Source organism: Bos javanicus, chromosome 4, assembly GCF_032452875.1.
Source record: "Bos javanicus breed banteng chromosome 4, ARS-OSU_banteng_1.0, whole genome shotgun sequence".
In the NCBI taxonomy this organism is placed as follows: Eukaryota; Metazoa; Chordata; class Mammalia; order Artiodactyla; family Bovidae; genus Bos; species Bos javanicus.
Window position 1 is genome coordinate 32,612,595 of NC_083871.1, and position 19,303 is coordinate 32,631,897.

The window sequence follows — 19,303 nt, forward strand, 5'->3', positions numbered from 1 at the left end:
CATAAATAAACCAAAATGAGACACCACTACTATTAGAGCAGCTAAAATAAAAATATCAACACCAGCATCACCAGATGCTGGTGATGGTGCTGACCAACTGGGTCACTCAGATCACTGGTGGGAATGTAAAAGCAGCACAGCCACTGTGGAGACCAGTTTCTCAGTTTCCTATAAGGTTAAATGTATTTCTCATATGACCCACACAGCAAAACTCTTCAGTTGTTGGTGGAGGCAGCTGGATGTGACACCACAAGGTCATTACGAGGGTGCTTTTACTGGTGTGACAGGATGGTCGTATATCCTGACTGCAAGGACAGAACACAAATATGTACATGTTAAAACTTAAAAAAAAAATTATACCCCCCAAAAAGTCCATTTTCAAACATATTTAATTTCATACTTTATTACAGTAAATTAGTTGGCAGGAAGACATCAAGAACATGATAGAGTCATAAAGAAAGCCAACAAAACTAACATCTTCCCCCACCCCCTAACCTAAGTCTCTATACATATGTCCTGTCTGACTCCTGAAGACTCCTTTTACATAGGATGAAGAAGCCAAGAGCCCCCATTTTATCTGAATGGCATGTCACTTTCAATGGATTCCAATACTCATTTATTTTAAGGGATGTTAAAAGAGATTTCCTATCCAGCACTTTGTCTGTATCTGACACAGTATGTAAGCCTTCCTGACCATCAATCTTAAAGCTTCCTCTTGGAATCTAGAAAACTGGTACTGATGAACCTATGTGCAGGGCAGCAATTGAGACAAAGACGGAGAACAGACTTGCGGGCACTGGGGCGGGGGCAGAGGGTGGGGTGAATTGAGAGAGTAGCACCGAAACATATACATTACCATATGTAAAACAAAAAGCTAGTGGGAATTTGCTGTATGATGCAGGGAGCTCAACCTGGGGCTCTGTGACAACTCAGAGGGGTGGGGTGGGATGGGAGGTGGGAGGGAATTTCAGGAGGGAGGGGACATATGTATACCCATGGCTGATTCATGCTGATGTATGACTGAAACCAACACAACACAGTAAAGCAATTATCCTCCAGTTAAAAAAAATCAGACTTATTTCTCTCCATTGTCTTCTTGGACTCAGTAACTCATCCCTATTTTGGTTATTAAATAAGCCCATGAAAGTGAAAGTGAAATCGCTCAGTCGCATCCGACTCTTAGCAACCCCATGGACTACAGCCTATCAGGCTCCTCCGTCCATGGGATTTTCCAGGCAAGAGTGCTGGAGTGGATTGCCATTTCCTTCTCCAGGGGATCTTCCCGACCCAGGAATCAAAGCCGGGTCTTCCGCATTGCAGGCAGATGCTTTACCGTCTGAGCCATTAGCCATCTGTAAATAAGTCCATATTCATCCTTAAAATACACTCAACCTTGGTTTCCAATTAAAGTATTTAAGTTATATCCCGTTAAGAAAAGGGTCTTAACAATGAAACAGAGATCCTCTGAAGAAGATAAAAAAGAAAAGTTACCTACAAGGCTATCACACTACTGTCAGCGTTTTGATTTTTGCTCTTCTGGGCTTTTCCTTTTACATACGATCATAGATGGTTTGTATGAGTAAATTAAGCATTCTTAATTTTTTCAGTATTTTGAAATAGGTTACTCATTTTCTCCTTAAAGTGAAGTTTTCACTATTGTTTTGTTTGTTTTTTGTTTATTTATTTATTCTTTTGACCATGACGAAAGGCTTATGAGATCTTAATTTCTCGACCAGGGATGGAACCAGGGCCACCACAGTGAAAGTGCCAGTCCTAACCACTGAAGCGCCAGGGAATTCCATTCACTGCTATTTAAAAAATAAACCCTCACTGGGTGGCGGGGGGCACACACAAATGTCCCATTAAACTGCAGGCTTACTCTCACACCTCATTTTGATGATATTCACTGAGTTTGATCCACTTTTGTACATATCACAGAATTAACAGAACAAAACTCACCTTTGATTCAGTTCAACTGCTCTCTAATGACCATCAAAAGAAAGGAAAACCTCAATGTGGGACTAGGAGTTTTGTTTTCATGTAATTCTGTGCTTTCAAGAACAGGAAGGAAAAAAAAAGTAGAGGGAAGAAAAAAGGGAAAGCCTATAGGAGGGGAAGAAGCCCCATGCCCTTCCCCCATACTTAGCCCTATGCGTCCATTTCACCTGGCTGTTCCTGATTTGGATATTTTATAATAAACTGGTATTAGCAGCAAGAGGCAGGAGGCAGAGGTAGAAAGGGGAGGGGGAGCTCAAAGTACCACATGGGACACAAGCGTGACCCTCAGCCTCATTCCTAACTCGACTCCACCAGAGGTTTGGGGTTTTGGGGGGTTTTGTTTTGGCTTTCTTTTTCAATTCAAGCTACTTGGTAATCTCCTTGATTTATGACTGCCTTCTTCTAAATTACCAGAAGGCCCCTCTACAATAAGATGGCTACAACATAAAAAGCTAGAATTCAACTTGTTCTCCCACCATTTCTACTTTGGAAAGTTCTGTGCCAAGGATGCCAGTCACTGAGGATAAATCTGTCTCCTGAGGCATAAGAAGTATGTATTTGGTCTTCGTCCCTGGTTCCCAACACACAGATCCTTTAGTTTCCTGAACAACAGGAGTGACGAGGAGTATCTTTCACCCTGACAAGGCGTGTCTCAGTGGACCCCTAGACAGCTTCAGGATGAGGGACTGGTCGTCAGAAAGACTCAGGCACAACCGGAGGTTCAGAACTTACATTCTCACTTCTCCACCCCTGGCGAGAGGAGAAGGGCTGGAGATCGAGTTAATCACTAACGGCCAATGACTTCATCAATCACACCAGCGTAAGGAAGTCTCCACAGAACCGTAAAAGGACAGGGCTTGGAGAGCTTCTGGGCTGGTGACTATGTGGAGATGTGGGGAGAAGGCAAACACGGAAAGAGCATGGAAGCGCCACACCCTCTCTTCACACCCTGCACTGTGCATCTCTTCCACTCGGCCGTTCCTAAGTTGTACCCTTCAGAGTAAATCGGTCACAGTAAGTAACGGACATTCCTGAGTTCTGTGAGCCATTCTAGTGAACTGCCAAAGGGTAGCAGGGTATTGTGGGACCCTCCATCCAGCTTTGTGGTCAGCCAGGAACAACTGTGAGTAGCCTGGGCATTCCTCTGCACCTGGCATCTGAAACGAGGGTGGTCCTGTGGAGTCTGATGCTAAACTGAACAACATCAGAACTGAAATGAATTGTTAAGACACTTAAGTTGGTGTTGGAGGAACAGAGAAGTGGCACTGGAAAGATGCCGTGTATTTGATATCAGAAATGTCAAGAAAATGACACGGGTCCTCTGTCTTTACGGCCTCAATCAAGTGGACAAATCTCTTACTTCACACTCAAAGAGTACCATTTTGCACCAAAAACAGCAAGGGTTAGGTCAGTGCTTTTAGGGCTCTTGGCACATTAAAACAAAGATCTATTGGATCCTGTGCAAATAAAAGATTACAAAGCTTTAACATCTTAAAGCTTTTTAAAAGTCACTTTTTTTGGCTATGGAGCATTAAAGTTTGGATAACTATTACACTATTTCCCACCCACAAGTAGTTAACTTCTTTTCCTCTCAGTGGTTTTTCATGGGATAGCATTTATTCCTAATCACCAATCTAAACTTGAAGCAGTATAGCAATCACGTAAATCAGAAACAGAGACTTACCAATTATTTCTTCTTTAATCTCCTATGACTTGAAGTGAATACTACTGAAACTGAAAACTTCTTTTTTATGACCTTTCCTGTTTACAACCATATGCAATCTGTTTGTGGTTGTGAGTGGTTTAATGTAATTCAGACAGAAAAGGGCCAACTGTTTTCGCTGGAAGTATTACAGGACTCATCTGCAGGTTGTGAAATTGAAAGAGCTTGGCACTTGGCAACTTGGCCAACGAACAAAACTTGGCACTAACACAGCATCTTAAAATTAGTGTTCAGGCACCTCTAAAAATTATCTTACAGCTTGAGAACACATGAACAGCAGCCCTCCATGGACACTCCTCCACAGGATGGTTGTGCCTACAGGCTGTTTTCCCTATTTACACATGGTGAGATGCTTTCGATGGCTGACTTAGAGGTGAATCCTCCTCAGGGTAGTAGTCAAGAAAGAAAACCAAACCAAAGGAAGCATGGGGTTGGGAGTGGAGGAGGGGTGCTTAACACCACCCAGTGCCCTGTGGTCAGAGAGCAACAGCGAGAAAGAGAATCAAGAATAACATCAAGGCCAAGCCCAAATGACCTAAGTAATATTACATTTCACAGAGAAAGCAAAGCAACGATTCAAGAGAGAAGATTCGATTTTAGACACCTTAGTTGAATGGATATTTAAGTAAATGTTTGCTTCCAAATAGCAAAAACAAACACAGTAGCAACAAGTGGAATTTCTCAGAGAGATAAAACAAAAGAGTGCATAGAACTGTTCACATTTAAGATGGAGAAGCATGGGACTTCCCTGGTGGTCCAGTGGTTAAGACCCCGAGCTTCCAATGCAAGGAGGGCAGGTTTGCTCTCTGGTGGGGGAACTAAGATCCTGCATGCAGCTCAGCGTGGCCAGAAAAAAGAAAAAAGAATGAAGAAGCACATGTCGGGGAATAATACACAAGAGTAACCATGACTAAAGCCTGCAGGGAGAGGAACTGAGCATAAATGCTGCAAGAAAATGAATGACTGAGGAAACACCAATGATGTGGTCCCAAGGGATGTGATCACACTATGATCTCTAAACACCATTGCCCAAGAGAGCAGGCTTTCTGGAGCAAGGGCTTATTCCAGTCCTTGCAACAGGAAATGTACAAGACAAACTTGGAATTTCTTAAACCAACGATCGAGGAAGCTATCAACTAGTAAGGAGGCATCAGGAGGACGGGCCTCTCAGAACTGGATAATCTGATCATCAGTAAGAACGATTCTAGTAATTCTGAAAGCCATATATGTTTCAACTCATGAGCTCACAACTACACACAAAACCTCATTGGTTCAAAAACAAAAATAACTCATTGGTTATCCCTGTAGGATGCCAAGGCACCCTATGTTTTAAGGTAGTAAATGAGTGGAAAGAATCAACCATTTTCCTTCTCTCCTACACAGACTACTGCTGTTGTTCAGTTGCTCACTCGTGTCTGACTCTTTGCAACCCCGTGGACTGCAGCTCACCAGGCTTCCCTGTCCTTCAGCATCTCCCGGAGCTTGCTCAAACTCATGTCCACTGAGTCAATGATGCCATCCAACCATCTTCTCCCTTTGTCATCTCCTTTTCGTCCTGCCTTCAATCTTTCCTTCAATAATTCAATAGCTAATAAGGACAAGTTCCTCTATACAAATGCATTCTAACTAATATATGAAGAAACAGTAGAATTAGAGTATTACCATCCTACAGCCATACAGTATTGAAATCTAAGCAATGATCAATGGCATTGCACAACCCCAAAATGCAAATTATGTTAGAGCAAGCCAAAAGTGAACTTGATTCTAATCCAAGTCCCACAAGGGTCAGAGGAACGTGTAAAGTGACCACACAAGGATATAGTTCAGCAAACAATGCGAAACATTCTAAAGAATAAAACCAACTTCAACAAATACACTACACCCTCCCCAAAAAAGATGAACCTATTAACTGTGTTAAAAAAGATCCTACTTGGGTCCTGACTCAAAGAATTTTTATAAAAGATAATCAAGGAAATATGATTAGATTTGAAATGTAAGAGTTACTATTAACACATGAATTTTTTAAAGAGACTGTTAAGGACTGAATTATATCCATCCTCCCCAAAATCCATACGGTGAAGTCTTGATTTCTAGACTGTATTCCAAATATAATTCAATTGTATTTGGAAATAGGATATTTACAGAGGTAGTCGAGGTCATTAGGATGGTCCCTAATCCAATATAGCTGGTATCCTTATAGAAAGGAGACATCTGGGGACTTCTCTAGTGGCCCAGTGGTTAAGACTTTGCCTTCCAATGCAGAGGGTACACGTTCAATCCCTCGTCAGGGTGCTGAGATCCCACATGCCTTGCTGGCCAAAAAAAAAAAAAACCATAAGGCAGAATCAGTATTGTAACAAACTCAATAAAGACTTTAAAAATGGTTCAAATCAAAAAATCTTTAAAAAAAAAAAAAAAAGAGAGAGAGAGAAAGAAATCTGGACGGACACACACACAGCAAAACCATGTGAAGGCTGGATTTAGTGTCACAAACCAAGAACTACCCGATCAGCAAGGCCCTGAACAAATCCTTCTCTCACGGCCCTCATGCACTCGTGCTAAGTACGCTTCAGTCCTGTCCAACTCTTTGTGGCCCCATGGACTGTAGCCTGCCAGGCTCCTCTGTCTATGGGGATTCTCCAGCTAAGAATACCAGAGTGGACTGCCATGCCCTCCTCCAGGGGATCTTCCACAGGGACTGAACCTGTGTCTTAGGCACCTTCTGCATCTTAGGCAGGCAGGGTCTTCATCACTAGTGCCCTCTGATATCAGACTTCCAGCTTCCAGAATTGTGAGACTGAAAAACTGTTGTTTAAGCCACCCAGCGTGTGGTGTTCTGCAGTAGCCCTAGCAAACTAATACAGAGACGTTAACTTTTAGAGATGAAGTCAGTGTTTACTAAATTAAGTGATGTGATGTCCAGGATGTACTTCAATAATCTGGGAAAAGACGGAAGAAGCTATAGAGTTATTTAAAAAAGAGAGAGACTGGGACTCCCCTGGTGGTCCAGTGGTTGGGAATCCACCTTGCAATGCAGGGGAGCACAGGTTTGATCCCTGGTCAGGGAACTAAGATCCCACATATCTCAGGGCAACTAAGCCCTGCAGCCGTAACAACTGAGCCCGAGCCAGGACTAGAGAGTTGGTACACGGCAACGAAAGATAACTTCGTAGCACAACTGGGACCCACCTGACGCAGCCAAATGAATAATAAATACTTTAAAAAGAGAGACTGACCATACATTGATAATGGTTGCAAAGTATCATTGATTTAGCCTTTTTGTTTGATATTTTTCATAATAAAAAGTTTCGATAAAGGACCTTTGAGATGACCATCTCAGAAGAACTACGAAGCACAGGACACAAGTCCAGGCATCACATGCAAGGGCAGAGCAAACACAGATAGGGAGCTGGTTAGGACCAGAACACACGCCTCGAACACACGCCTCGTACACCAATCATCCAGGGCTGGTATTCCCCGAACAACTTGCACCAGCTCATTTCAAACAAGGCAAAGTCTGGCCCTCCCAGAGCAACGATGCATGAAGAACTCTATTGTCTACAGGTGGCTAAACAGAACAGTTTACCAATAACTTCCCCAAATAATCTGAGCCCATTCATTGCACATAACCATATATTTCCTCCAGACCCAGGGAAGATCCAGTTTCTATTGGGTTCACTGTCAAACTTTCAGGGGCATGATGAAAGCAAATAAGTGATGATCATTTCAAGAAATAGAAACTTACCTTTCAGGGGAAGTGTTCTGTTTGAGTAACCTGATTAAGAGCAGAAACTCTACCACTTTCCAGCTGCGTGACCCTGGGCAAATTACTTCACCTCTCTGACCTCAGCTGTCTCATCTGTAAAGTAAGATCATGGGACTGTGGTGAAGATTAAAACAAGTCAATTCAGCAGATCAGGACCAGAAAGACTGGCACGTTAGTGCTCAGTAAGTGTCAGCGGTTTATGGCCAGTCCTCAGAGTCAAGCCATGAGGAAGAAAGATCACCTGGCAGTGTCAGCGGTCTCAGTCGCCCGCTACATCCCTTCAAAATTATTTGATAGACATCAACTACTTCTAACAACTCTTCGTACTCAAATTCACTGAAGCCATGATGATTCTTCAAACAATCCAACAAACCCTCCTCTTTCAGGACTTCCCTGGTGGCCCAGTGGCTAAAGTCTCCGTGTTCCCAACGTAAGGAGCCTGGGTGCAATCCCTGGTCAGGGAACTAGATCCCGCAGGCCGCAGCTAAGAACCAGTGCAGCCAAATACATTGATAAAATACTGTTTTAGAATACACTTCCTCTTTTGGGTTGCTAGGTCCAAGTCCAACACGTGGAGGGGGTGTTTCCCACACCACCAATAACCAATTCTCAGACACTAGATGCGTGTCCGATCGCTCAGCTCAATTCTGACACTTTCTCAATTCTGACACAGGTAGATAGAATCTGACTCGCAGGTTAAGGGTTCAGTCCCACAAGACTGCCCTCCACCCTTCAGAGGCCAATTCCCCAGGTTGTCATTTATGCTTCAGACCAAACAGCTATGGATATATTTCACATTAATGCCTATGACTTCTTGCTCAGTTCATGCTTAAATGTAAACCCCAAGTTTCTACAGGCATTTTTTTGCTGTTTGAGTTAAAGGACCTCACCTTGTTACGTTGTTGATTGTATTTAAGATGCTTTGGTCTCATCTAATTTTTGTACGGCATTTATTCGCATACCCCTCATGGACCACGCAGCACCAAACCACACTGATCAGGGCACCAAACAGGACTCAGCATTATGAGAGATGAATATGAATGACAAATCCTGTGCTTTTAAGGACATCAGCCTTCACTGCGGACTTCACCTCACAGACTCCAAGGCCCCTGCCTAAGTTTCTTCATTTGGAAGTGACCCCACCCAAACCTAGTCTCTCAGGCAGTCGGGTTCTCAGCACACAGTCATCCAAGTCTTCCCATGAAGGAGTGCTATGAGCTATTTCTATGCCATGCTAATATTCTATGCTATGCTTCTAACTATGCTATTATTTATTTCCACCCAGACTAGTTAACAAGGCATCACTACTTTCTTGCTTCCTTTCTTGTTTCTAAATAAAAACCCTTTTGTTTTCCCTTCTTCTGCCAGCACACAGCATAATGACATTGCTACTTCTATATCCCAGTAGTGAATTCAGGGAGGTCTCCTAATATCAGTCTTTCTTACTATATTCAGAGTCCACACAGAAAGAAAATAAAGAGTCTTCACTGAGATGTTACCAGCTTTAAGAAACTGTTATTAATCATATGGAAATTTCTAACATCTACAACTCACCCTCATTAGTAAGCATTTCTCCATTAGAAGTACTTGCCTCGTCTTACAAGAAGATGTCTGATCGGAGTGCATTTTTCAGTACAGTCTGAAATGCGGGCATCACCCTGAAGTTTTTCCCTGTGCCCTTTTACCACAGTGGCCAGGACTCACTTCAGTGTAATTTACAGGGAAGTTTCGCCTCTTCATACTACATCTTACACTAATGCCACACTCCCCACCCCCGAACTTCAGAGGAAAAAAACGTCTTTTAATCACTGAAGGAAGCAAGGCTTTCTAACATTCCCTATGCCCTAGAAGTCAAATTTCTCCAAACTAGGAGGTACGTTCAAACTAACAAGCCTAAGATTTTCAATAAAGAAAGTGTTTAGTACAATCCTAGGTCCCTACAGAAAAAGCCTTTCAAGATTTCCGACAAGATCCACTTACTGCCAAAAACTGCTTTAAGCTTACACAGAAGAACCAAAGAGACCTTTGAAAGAGAAATTAAGATGACTCTGCTGAGAAAAAAAAAGCAAAGAATATCTTATATTACAATGTTCAACTTAAAACTTTGGGCTTTTATTTTCAGTGTACTGGCTACTTGCTTTCCATGCCAAGAACCAGAGGCTAATCCAGTGCTATGTCAAAAGCCTGGATGCAAGCTGAGGATGCTTTAGCTATGAAGGGGCCCCCCTTTACTTCCCTAGGTTTAGACCAGGAGACAGCTCCTACTTCCTTTATTCCATCACACCAGACAATGAACGTGGCAGAACAATGAATTTTACACTGTGGAAACCTCTTCAGAGTTTCTTCCTGAGATATTCATCTTCTCACCTCAATGAAGTCCAGGAAATATCTGATATCTGGGCCTTGAGATAAAACCAACTTATATTCTTCATTTTCCAACAAACTGTAATTTTCTTTTTTTTTTAATTTTTCTTAATTAATTTAATTGGAGAATAATTACTTAACAATACTATGGTGGTTTTTGCCATACATTGACATGAATCAGCCACGGGTGCACATGTATCCCCCTCTCCTGAAACCCCCTCCCACCTCCCTCCCCACCCCATCCCTCTAGGTTGTCCCAGAGCACTGGCTTTGAGTGCCCTGCTTCATACACCGAACTTGCACTGGTCATCTATGCATTCCCCATCAGTATTTGTCAGATCACATATTCAAAATCCTGCCTCCGAAAATACAGTCACTCCAGGCAAGAGCAGACCATCACCCAACAGCTCAGTGTATTTTCCCAGACAATAACCTCTGTGAAAAAACATTATTCTACTTTCAATACGTGACCCCCAAATAAGAACCTAACTTGCCCTTTACTACAGACACTTCATTTAGGTAATTAATGGGTCTTACACTTCCCTTCAGGGGAGGTCTCCCCTTTTAACATGTTGTAAGTACTAGTAACCTTGACTGGAGAGTAGTATTAAGATAGTAAGATGAGGAGTAACTGTAAGAAGCCCTTTCCTGAGGCCTTGGCAATTTACTTTTTTAAATGAAGAAAGACACTCCTTAAACTCAGAAAATGGGACCAATTTAAGACATTGAGAAAGGCAAAAGAAAAAGGATTCTCAAGGTGTTTGTTTAAAGTCAAGTGCTCTGCTGGGGCTCTATCCCCTCCTCACCTCTTTGGTGTTTGCCCAAGAACCCTTAAATCCTTGTCCTATAAATCATGTCTATGTCTCTTGAGGCATCTGAGGATACAGATCTGTCCACCATCAAGACCATCTATCTCTAGAGGAGCCCTTCCAGTTCTGGTCACATCACAAATCTACTCTTCAAGTACTTTAGCCAAGAGGGTGGCTTGAATATCACATAATTTTGAATATGTGATCTGAAAAATACTTCAGAAATGCACACTTTAAAATTACAACTTGCTGGAAAATGCAGAATGTTGCCTTTGCCTCAAGGCCCAGATGCTTCATTAAAAGATGAGTAGGATCTCATCACATCAAGAGGATGTGATTCATGTACACAACGGAATATTACTCGGCCATAAAAAGGACGGAAACTGGGTCATTTGAGGAGACATGATAGAACTAGAGTCTGTCATGCAGAGTGAAATCAGGGGTGGGGGGGTGGGGAGGCAAACATCATATATTAGCCTACAGATGTGGAATCTAGAAAAATGGTACAGATGACCTTATTTGCAGGGCAGAAACAGAGACACAGATGTACAGAACAGGTGTATAGATACCAAGGGGTGGGGGTGGATAAATTAGGAGATTGGGATTGGCATATATATATAGTTGATACTATGTATAAAATAGATAACTAACGAGAACCTACTGTATAGCACAGGGAACTCTACTAATGCTCTGTGGTGACCTAAATGAGAAGGAAATTCAAGAGAGAGGGGACATATGTGTACGTAGAGCTGATTCACTTTGCTGTACAGCAGGAACTAACACAACATTGTAAAGCAACTATGTTCCCAAAAAAATAATTTTACGAAGTCAACTGATTTAAATAGAAAAGGCCACAGGGTGGGAGGTGGAGAGGAAACAGTTTCTCCTAGTTCCCTCTACATGCCACATATTTAGGGGAAAAAACAAACCTACCTCTCTGGCTCAGAGGTTAAAGCATCTGCCTGCAATGCGGGAGACGTGGGTTTGATCCCTGGGTCAGGAAGATCCCCTGGAGAAGGAAATAGCAACCCACTCCAGTATTCTTGCCTGGAGAATCCCATGGACGGAGGAGCCTGGCGGGCTACAGTCCACGGGGTCGCAAAGAGTCGGATACGACTGAGCAACTTCACTTTTCACTTTCACCTCTCTGGCAGCAGGTACTTCCAAAAGTTAAGTTTCCCATATTTTACCTACTAAAACACATTAGTGAAACATTTAGCCACTCCAGAGTCCTTGAGTACACTTTATCATCATCCAAAACAAAATGGCTAGAAATCATTTAGCCCCAGCATGACGCACAAAGCACGCAGGATCCGAAGAACCCGAGTCCCCCTGTGTCATTCGGTAGAATATAGTGGTGTAAAGACACTATAAATAAGAAATAGAAAGTAAGCTATCACAGTGGTATAAGGATCACTAACAATCCAGTTACAGACTTTATAAAGCGCCTCAGAGCATCATGGTCCCAGATCTGCCACTTCTTTGAGGACCTCACAGAAAACAGCCTAGAAGAGCACTAGCAGCATAAGGGAGGGATTTTTGCTTCTGAGACGGAGCTCTGACTAGATATTAAGCTCTTAGTTCCAAATTCACCTTTCAACTCTGCGATGCTGGGGGCTGGGACTTTGCACCCTGTCGCACCTTTGTCAGCGGTTTCCCACTGGTTTCTGCTGATTGAAGGCACTAGAAGGGGGACATCCCTGGTGGTCTAGTGGCTAGGACTCCATGTTCCCAATGCAGAGGGCGTGGGTTTGATCCCTGGTTGAGAAACTAGATCCCACATGCTGCAACTAAAAACCTGGCAGAGCCAAATACGTACATACATATATAAAAATTTAAAATATCCAAAAAAGAAGGCACTAGAGGGAAAATGGAAGGCGGAAGAAGAGATGGCACATGTTCTTCCCCATTAATCAGCTGTTCCTCTCAGCATCATCCTAACAGCAATGGGTTTCAGACTCCAGATGCTCTGGGCATCCCCAGAACCAGCTTCATCCACCAGCCACAGCCAGGGAGCATCCCTTTGCTCATTCTCAGTTACTTGAGCCCTTCGTTCCAGCTTCTGGTATCTCATAACCTCAGCCTCTTCCCTTGGCCCCTCTCTTCCCCACTCAGCTCAGGGTGTAACTGCTCTCTACAGCCAGTATCTATGGGTTCCATCCTGTTCGTTCAGCACTTGTGTAACTAGCACTTGTGTAAGTCTGCACATTAAATTCCTCTTGGTGTGATATCTAGTGGTCTTCTGTGTTGTGCTGTAGGCTGGATCTGAGTTAAGCACAAGAACTTAAAGCTGGGAGGAAATGAATTCGTTGTTCATATCATAGCAAAAATGTAGCATGCACTTATATGTACTAAGCATTTTTTAAGGGCTTAAGCATATATAATCCTTCTAATGTCCACAGCAATTCAATGAAGTGGCTATTATTATCCCCATATTAGAAAGGAAGAAAATGAGACTAAAAGAATTTTTTAAAAATCACTTCAGACATCCCCTAACTAGTAAGTAGTGGAGCTGGGATACAATTGTAAGTCTGACTCCAAAAGCCTTCTGCAAAAAACAGGCTTTTCAAGATATTCCATGCTGCTCCTTCAAGACTGTTGACAAGGTTCAGGTGTGTGATTGCTTTTTTGTTATCCTCGTAAGTCTCATTCCTTAACAGTACCCTTCCCTTTTAACATGCCATCGCTCGATGAGTAAATAATGTCATCTGTTCTGTACAATGTCCCATATACTGGAGTTGGCTATTATGTTTCTTCATGGCATCATTTCACCGGTGCCTCTCCCTTCCATACTTTTTAGAAACTCAAAAGTCAGATTGACATTGAATCCCACTTAAACCTTTATTTTTTTAACAAGAGTATTTCATCTGTGTTGCTATATATTTCCTATTGTATCAAGTCAGGAAATGTGCAATGTCTGGTCATTCCATATAGTGACTCTTAGATTAATTAGTGGAGTCAAAGTCTAACTTCTCCATTGTAGAGGGAGTTCAAACCTGTAAGTGCAAAACCTCACCTTCTATAAGGCTTTGGCATGAGACGACCGCCACAGTCAGGGTGTACAAACCAAGTGTTACACAAAGGGACTCCTCAGAATAATGGAAATAAAAATGAAAATAAACAAATGGGACCTACTTAAACTCAAGACCTTTGCACAACAAAGGGAACAATAAACAAAACGAAACGACAATGCACAGATTGGGAGACAACATTTGCAATGATGTGAGCAACAAGGGATTAGTCTCCAAAATTTATGAACAGTTCATGATGCTTCACAGCATCAAAAAACCCAATAAACAAATGGGCAGAAGACCTAAATAGACATTTCTCCAGAGAAGATACAGAGCTGACCAAAAGGCACATGAAAAAATGTCCAACATCACTAATTATTAGAGAAATGTACATCAAAACTGCAATGAGATACCACCTCACACCAGTCAGGATGACCATCATCAAAAAAACCCACCAGCAATGCTGGAGAGGGTGAGAAGGAAACCCTCCTCCTCTGCGGGTGGGAATTAAATAGATGCAGCCACTGTGAAGAACAGCGCAGAGCTCCCTAAGAACTAACAGCAGGGCTGCCACATGACCCTGCCATCTCACTCCTGCACGTGTGTCCAGAGAAGCACATGATCCAAAAGAATATACGCACCCCAGTGTTCACCGCAGCACCGTTTACAACGGCCCGGACGTCCACCAACAGAGGAATGGACAAAGATATGGTACATATACATATGGAGTATTACTCAGCCGTTAAAAAGAAAGAAAAATGCCATTTACAGCAACACAGATGGACCTAGAGACTGTCATACTGAGTGAAGTCAGAGAAGGAGAACTATCGTATGACATCCCTTACACGTGGAAATCTAAAAAGAAATGATACAAATGAAAGAGACTCACAGACTTAGATACAGAAAACGATTCACAGACAGAGAATAAACTTATAGAGGCCGGGGGTGGGGGGGCAGGGATAGTTATGGAGTTTGGGATGGACATGTACACACTGCTATATTTAAAATGGGTAACCAGCAAGGACCTATAGTACAGCACAAGGAACTCTGCTCAACGTTATGTGGCAGCCTGGACGGGAGGTGAGCGTTGGGGAGAATGGATTCGTGTGTATGTACAGCTGAGTCCCTTCACTGTTCACCTGAAAGTATCATAACATTGTTAATCGGCTATACCCCAGTATAAAATAAAAAGTTTGAAAACAAAGACCCTTAAAAATCTGACTCCTCAGAAAGGAAATAACAGATGGTGTTCATTCAAGTCTTCAAGGAAAGCAAAAATCCCAACAGTTCATCCTACTTCTGACAAACCCTCAATAAATTTTGTTAATCAGTATTTCAAACCACTCTTTAAATTGCAAAGGGATCAAAGGTCAAGAGTTTCAAAGTCTAGATCCATGCTTCTTTAAATTCTGTATCTGTTCTTACTTAGTTCTTTGAACCCTGTGGGCCCATATTTGCCTAATTGAAAATGGAGATAATGTCTCCAACTTTACTTCACCTCAAAGGACTATGGGGAGGGGAAATGAAATATAAAAGAAAAAGTTAGATATGACAAATAAAGATTTATTATCAGAGATTAAATTTTACCCAGAATAAGGAAGACTGCAATGAACTGAAAGCTTGAGAAGCCACCAAAAGTACAATCAACAATGCTTGAGAATCCACTGCGAGCGAAATTTGAAGCAACAGGATGGATGAAGTATAAGGCAACAACCACTGCCTACAGATGCTATGCTAGTACACTAGTAACTCACTTAAAAGTGGCTGCCACCACCTGACTCTTTCATCGAAAGCCGTTAAACCAGATATAGTTCCCAGATACAAAATCACATTTAACGCTGCCCATATTAAAATGAAGAGATTAATGAATACAGACGCCACTACTATAAATAAACTAACAAGGACCTTCTGCGTAGCACAGAGAATTATATTCAGTATCTTATAATAACCTATAGGGGCTTCCCTGGTGGCTCAGTGGTAAAAAAATCCACTTGTCAATGAAGAAGTCACGGGTTTGGTCCCTGGTGGGTGAAGACACCCTGAAGGAAATGGTAATCCACTGCAGTATTCTTGCCTAGAAAATCCAATGGACAGAGGAGCCTGGCAGGCTACAGTCCATAGGGTTGCAAAGAGTTGGACACAACTCAGTGACTAAACAATAACAAAATAACCTATAACAGAAACTAATCTGAAAAAGAATATATATGTATATATGTGTGTGTATATAATACTCAATCACTTAGTTGTATACCAGAAACGAATGCAACATTGTAAATCAACAATACTTCACTTTAAAATAAATTAATAAAAATTGGGATTAAACCAGTAATCTTGATACCATAACACTCGATTCAGGGACCCACCCATCAAGATACTGAATTTCCTAAACAAATGTTAAACTAAAACAAGAAAATGCATTGAGTTTAACCTAAGAAGTCACTGATTCTGTCTACAAAATATACCTTTTATACATTATGTAACTTGAAAAATGTTCAGGATAGACCAAAGAATCAAGTCCTCCTGCAAAGATTAAATTCAGTAATACTGTTCTGAAAATACATGTGCTGCAAAATACTGTGAGCATAAGCTATCTGTTACCAACTGGGACTTGGAGACCCAACTCAATCTTTTAACCATTCTTTGCATTTTGATGAAGGTTATAGTTCAGAGTCTCTTCAAATGCCATTTTAGAAAACTAATGTTAAACACACAAACCTAGTTACTTCTGATTTTTATATTAAAAATACATAAAAGCTGAGCAGTTTTCCCTGCACTACCATCTCCGAAGTAGGTTTTAAGAATTTTCACATTCCATTATCTGAAAGAGTCAACAGACATTTTCTTTTATCTTTTCAGCTACTGGGTTCTCAAATTCTCACCTTGACATCATCAACATAGTTTGGAAATTGCTGACACAGGCTATTCAACTGTGCTAAAAGATTTGGGTTTATATACAGTTACCACAGTGCCACCATCTGAGCAAAAGAAAGCACAGTAACATTTTAAAATAAAGCATAAATAGCAGTATTTATCTTTTTAAAAAGATTGCCAGAGAACTTCATATTTAAATACAATGAGCAAAACTCATAGAAAGATCTCAAACAAGATTCTGTGGGATGTGATTGAATGACGAAGTTTGCCCAGTTATACCAGAACCTATTTCAATTTCTTAAAGTACCTCAAAGAGCAGATTTGTTTTCAAAGAAGTAATATACCCTTACAAAGAAAAGCCCAGTGCAAGACAAAGACCATAATAGAGAAGGATTGTGTTCAAGCACATCCAAGAGGTGGAAAGAGGAGGAAAATCTTCGGAAAAACCATCAACAGGCTTAGATACTAAAATCTTAGTTTTAAACATAGAAGTTCTTACCTCCCACTGTAAATGAGGCGGGATATTTCGTATCTGAAGTTTCCGAATCCTGCAGAAGAATTAAAATGTTTTTTAAAAGAAAACAAAAAAAAAAAACATAAAAGCAAAAGATATTTATAGCCAACATGGATGTTTTGAAACTACCTAAGATATATTTATTAACTACATACCAATATATACTAAGAACACACAGCCCAAGAAAGAAAAAGGAGACCAAGTTAATCACAAGATGCACACTGAGACCACTGGAAACCTAGCGTCATTGGATTGTTGTGGCTTACTCTAAAAGCCACTAAAACTGGCAGATACAATGTGTGAACACATTTCATCTAATGACTGTATGCTAAGTTCAAACCCTTTAGCCTCAAAGCAAGCATCCCAGAACACGAAGCCTTAGTCCAGATGTTCTTAATCTGAGATCACAGCCAAAGGATTCATGGACAGAATTCAACGAAGGTGGACAGGAGCGGTGGGGTGCAGACGGGTGGGGGTCATATTTATTTTCACTATCCCCTAAGTGATATTTAGCCACCTTCAATAGTGAATGTTGGAATTAAACCACAGTAGAATTACACGGCTTGTACTCTTGACATTAAAATAAGTCAGGCATTTTCATTTTACATTAAGGTGTTGCAGATCTTGTATGTTCACTACTGTGATAGTTAGCTGTGTTGCTACAACTTGTTATTTATGTATGTTAAGAAACACATGTTATTATTAGCTTTAACATTTTCTAACTGTATTTCAAAATAATTTCCTTTATAATCCTATGTGCTTTATTTTATGCATTTAAAAATATTCCAAGAGGTCCACACATTTCAGGCTGCCAAAGGAATCCAGGGTACAAAAAAAACATTAAAAATCCCACACCTGAGTTTCAATGCCTACACATATTCCTATATATATACTATGTATATAGAACACAATATATACTTTGTAAAATAATAAAAACTATTATACTACACACCTCCTCCTCTTCTACTCCCTCCTCAAAACTATCCGAGTAAGAGAGGAAGGATGGAAAGAAGGAAGCAACACGAATTATGTGAGACTGTACTCTGGACACCACACACCAATCACCCTCTTACAAGGGAAAGGAATTTAAAGTCAACCAGCTATTTTTTAAAAAGAGACTAGCAACTGGGCATGACATCTCAAGTGAAATAATTAACCTCTAGCTCTACAGTCAATTTCCCTTTCCAGGGCCAATGATCCACTTCTAGGTACCTCAGCGCAGACTACATTGATAGTATAGTTCTTTTCCGTTCATCACAAAACTTAAATGAACGCCACCACACTGCCTATCCCCTCGCTGTTGTTCAGTCGCGAGGTTGAGTCCTGGCGACCCCATGGGCTGTGGCCCGCCTTTAGGGAACGCTATATTAGCATGGTAATTAGCCAAACTCAGGTATGTCCTGTTTGTAATCATAAAATAGAGGATGAAAGGAAAATCATTTTTACATTATTTTTATTAGACAGTAAAACAAAGCATAATCACCAAGGGCAAGTATCAGAGATAGTGAGAGAATGTCAATTTAAGAAAACATTTTCAAACACCGTGTAGTCTTAGATTTTACACATCCTATCCTGGAATTTGTTTAAAAGATAAATCATGCGCTAGTAACTATTTAAGCTGCTGGAGGCATACTGTATCTCTGTCTTTGTATAAGTTTTATATTCTTCTATAAAAACCTTAAAAAAACACACCCTAATAAAAGTATTCCTAAAACACAGATTTCAAATCTTCCATGTACTGCTTTAGCAAGCAGAAAAGTTACTCACATTGTGTAAATATTCAGCCTGGGTAACTAAGAAGTAAGAATTATTTACTACACATTTGCAAGTACTAATCGGTCTTAATTAAGCAACTGACACATTAAGAAAAAACAGCACAGTGTTAAGAAACCCAGGATTCAATCCTAGTGGACTCTGTTTCTGGGTGTATATATATGGGTATATATATTACTAAAGAAATTTCCCCAATGCACACACAAAAGTGTACACAGAGTTAAGGTCACCAAGCAGGTAATTCTTCTTTATTACAAGAACAAATACCTACTTCACAAGGCTCCCAAGAATTTCTTTAAATAGGACACCATTTTTTGTTCATTAGAAGTAATCCATTAGCCATGTTTTCCCCACATATTCTTCAAATTGTACATCTGACACCTATTTATTTATTAGAAGTTACACCAGAATAATTATTTCCCTTAACTGACTGTCCAGTTTCCATTATCTGATTCTCTAAAGTTTCACTTTAGA

At 41.0% G+C, this 19,303-nt stretch overlaps 1 protein-coding gene across 2 annotated transcripts in view; it reads right to left on the bottom strand.

Moving 5' to 3' along the window:
- Positions 1-19,303, bottom strand: part of IGF2BP3 (insulin like growth factor 2 mRNA binding protein 3) — a 145,011-nt gene that overhangs the window by 87,441 nt on the left and 38,267 nt on the right. For both annotated transcript variants that reach the window (XM_061413705.1, XM_061413704.1), the window contains exon 3: positions 17,042-17,090. In XM_061413705.1, coding sequence (XP_061269689.1) covers positions 17,042-17,090 — 49 coding nt within the window. The remainder of the gene's footprint in view (positions 1-17,041; positions 17,091-19,303) is intronic.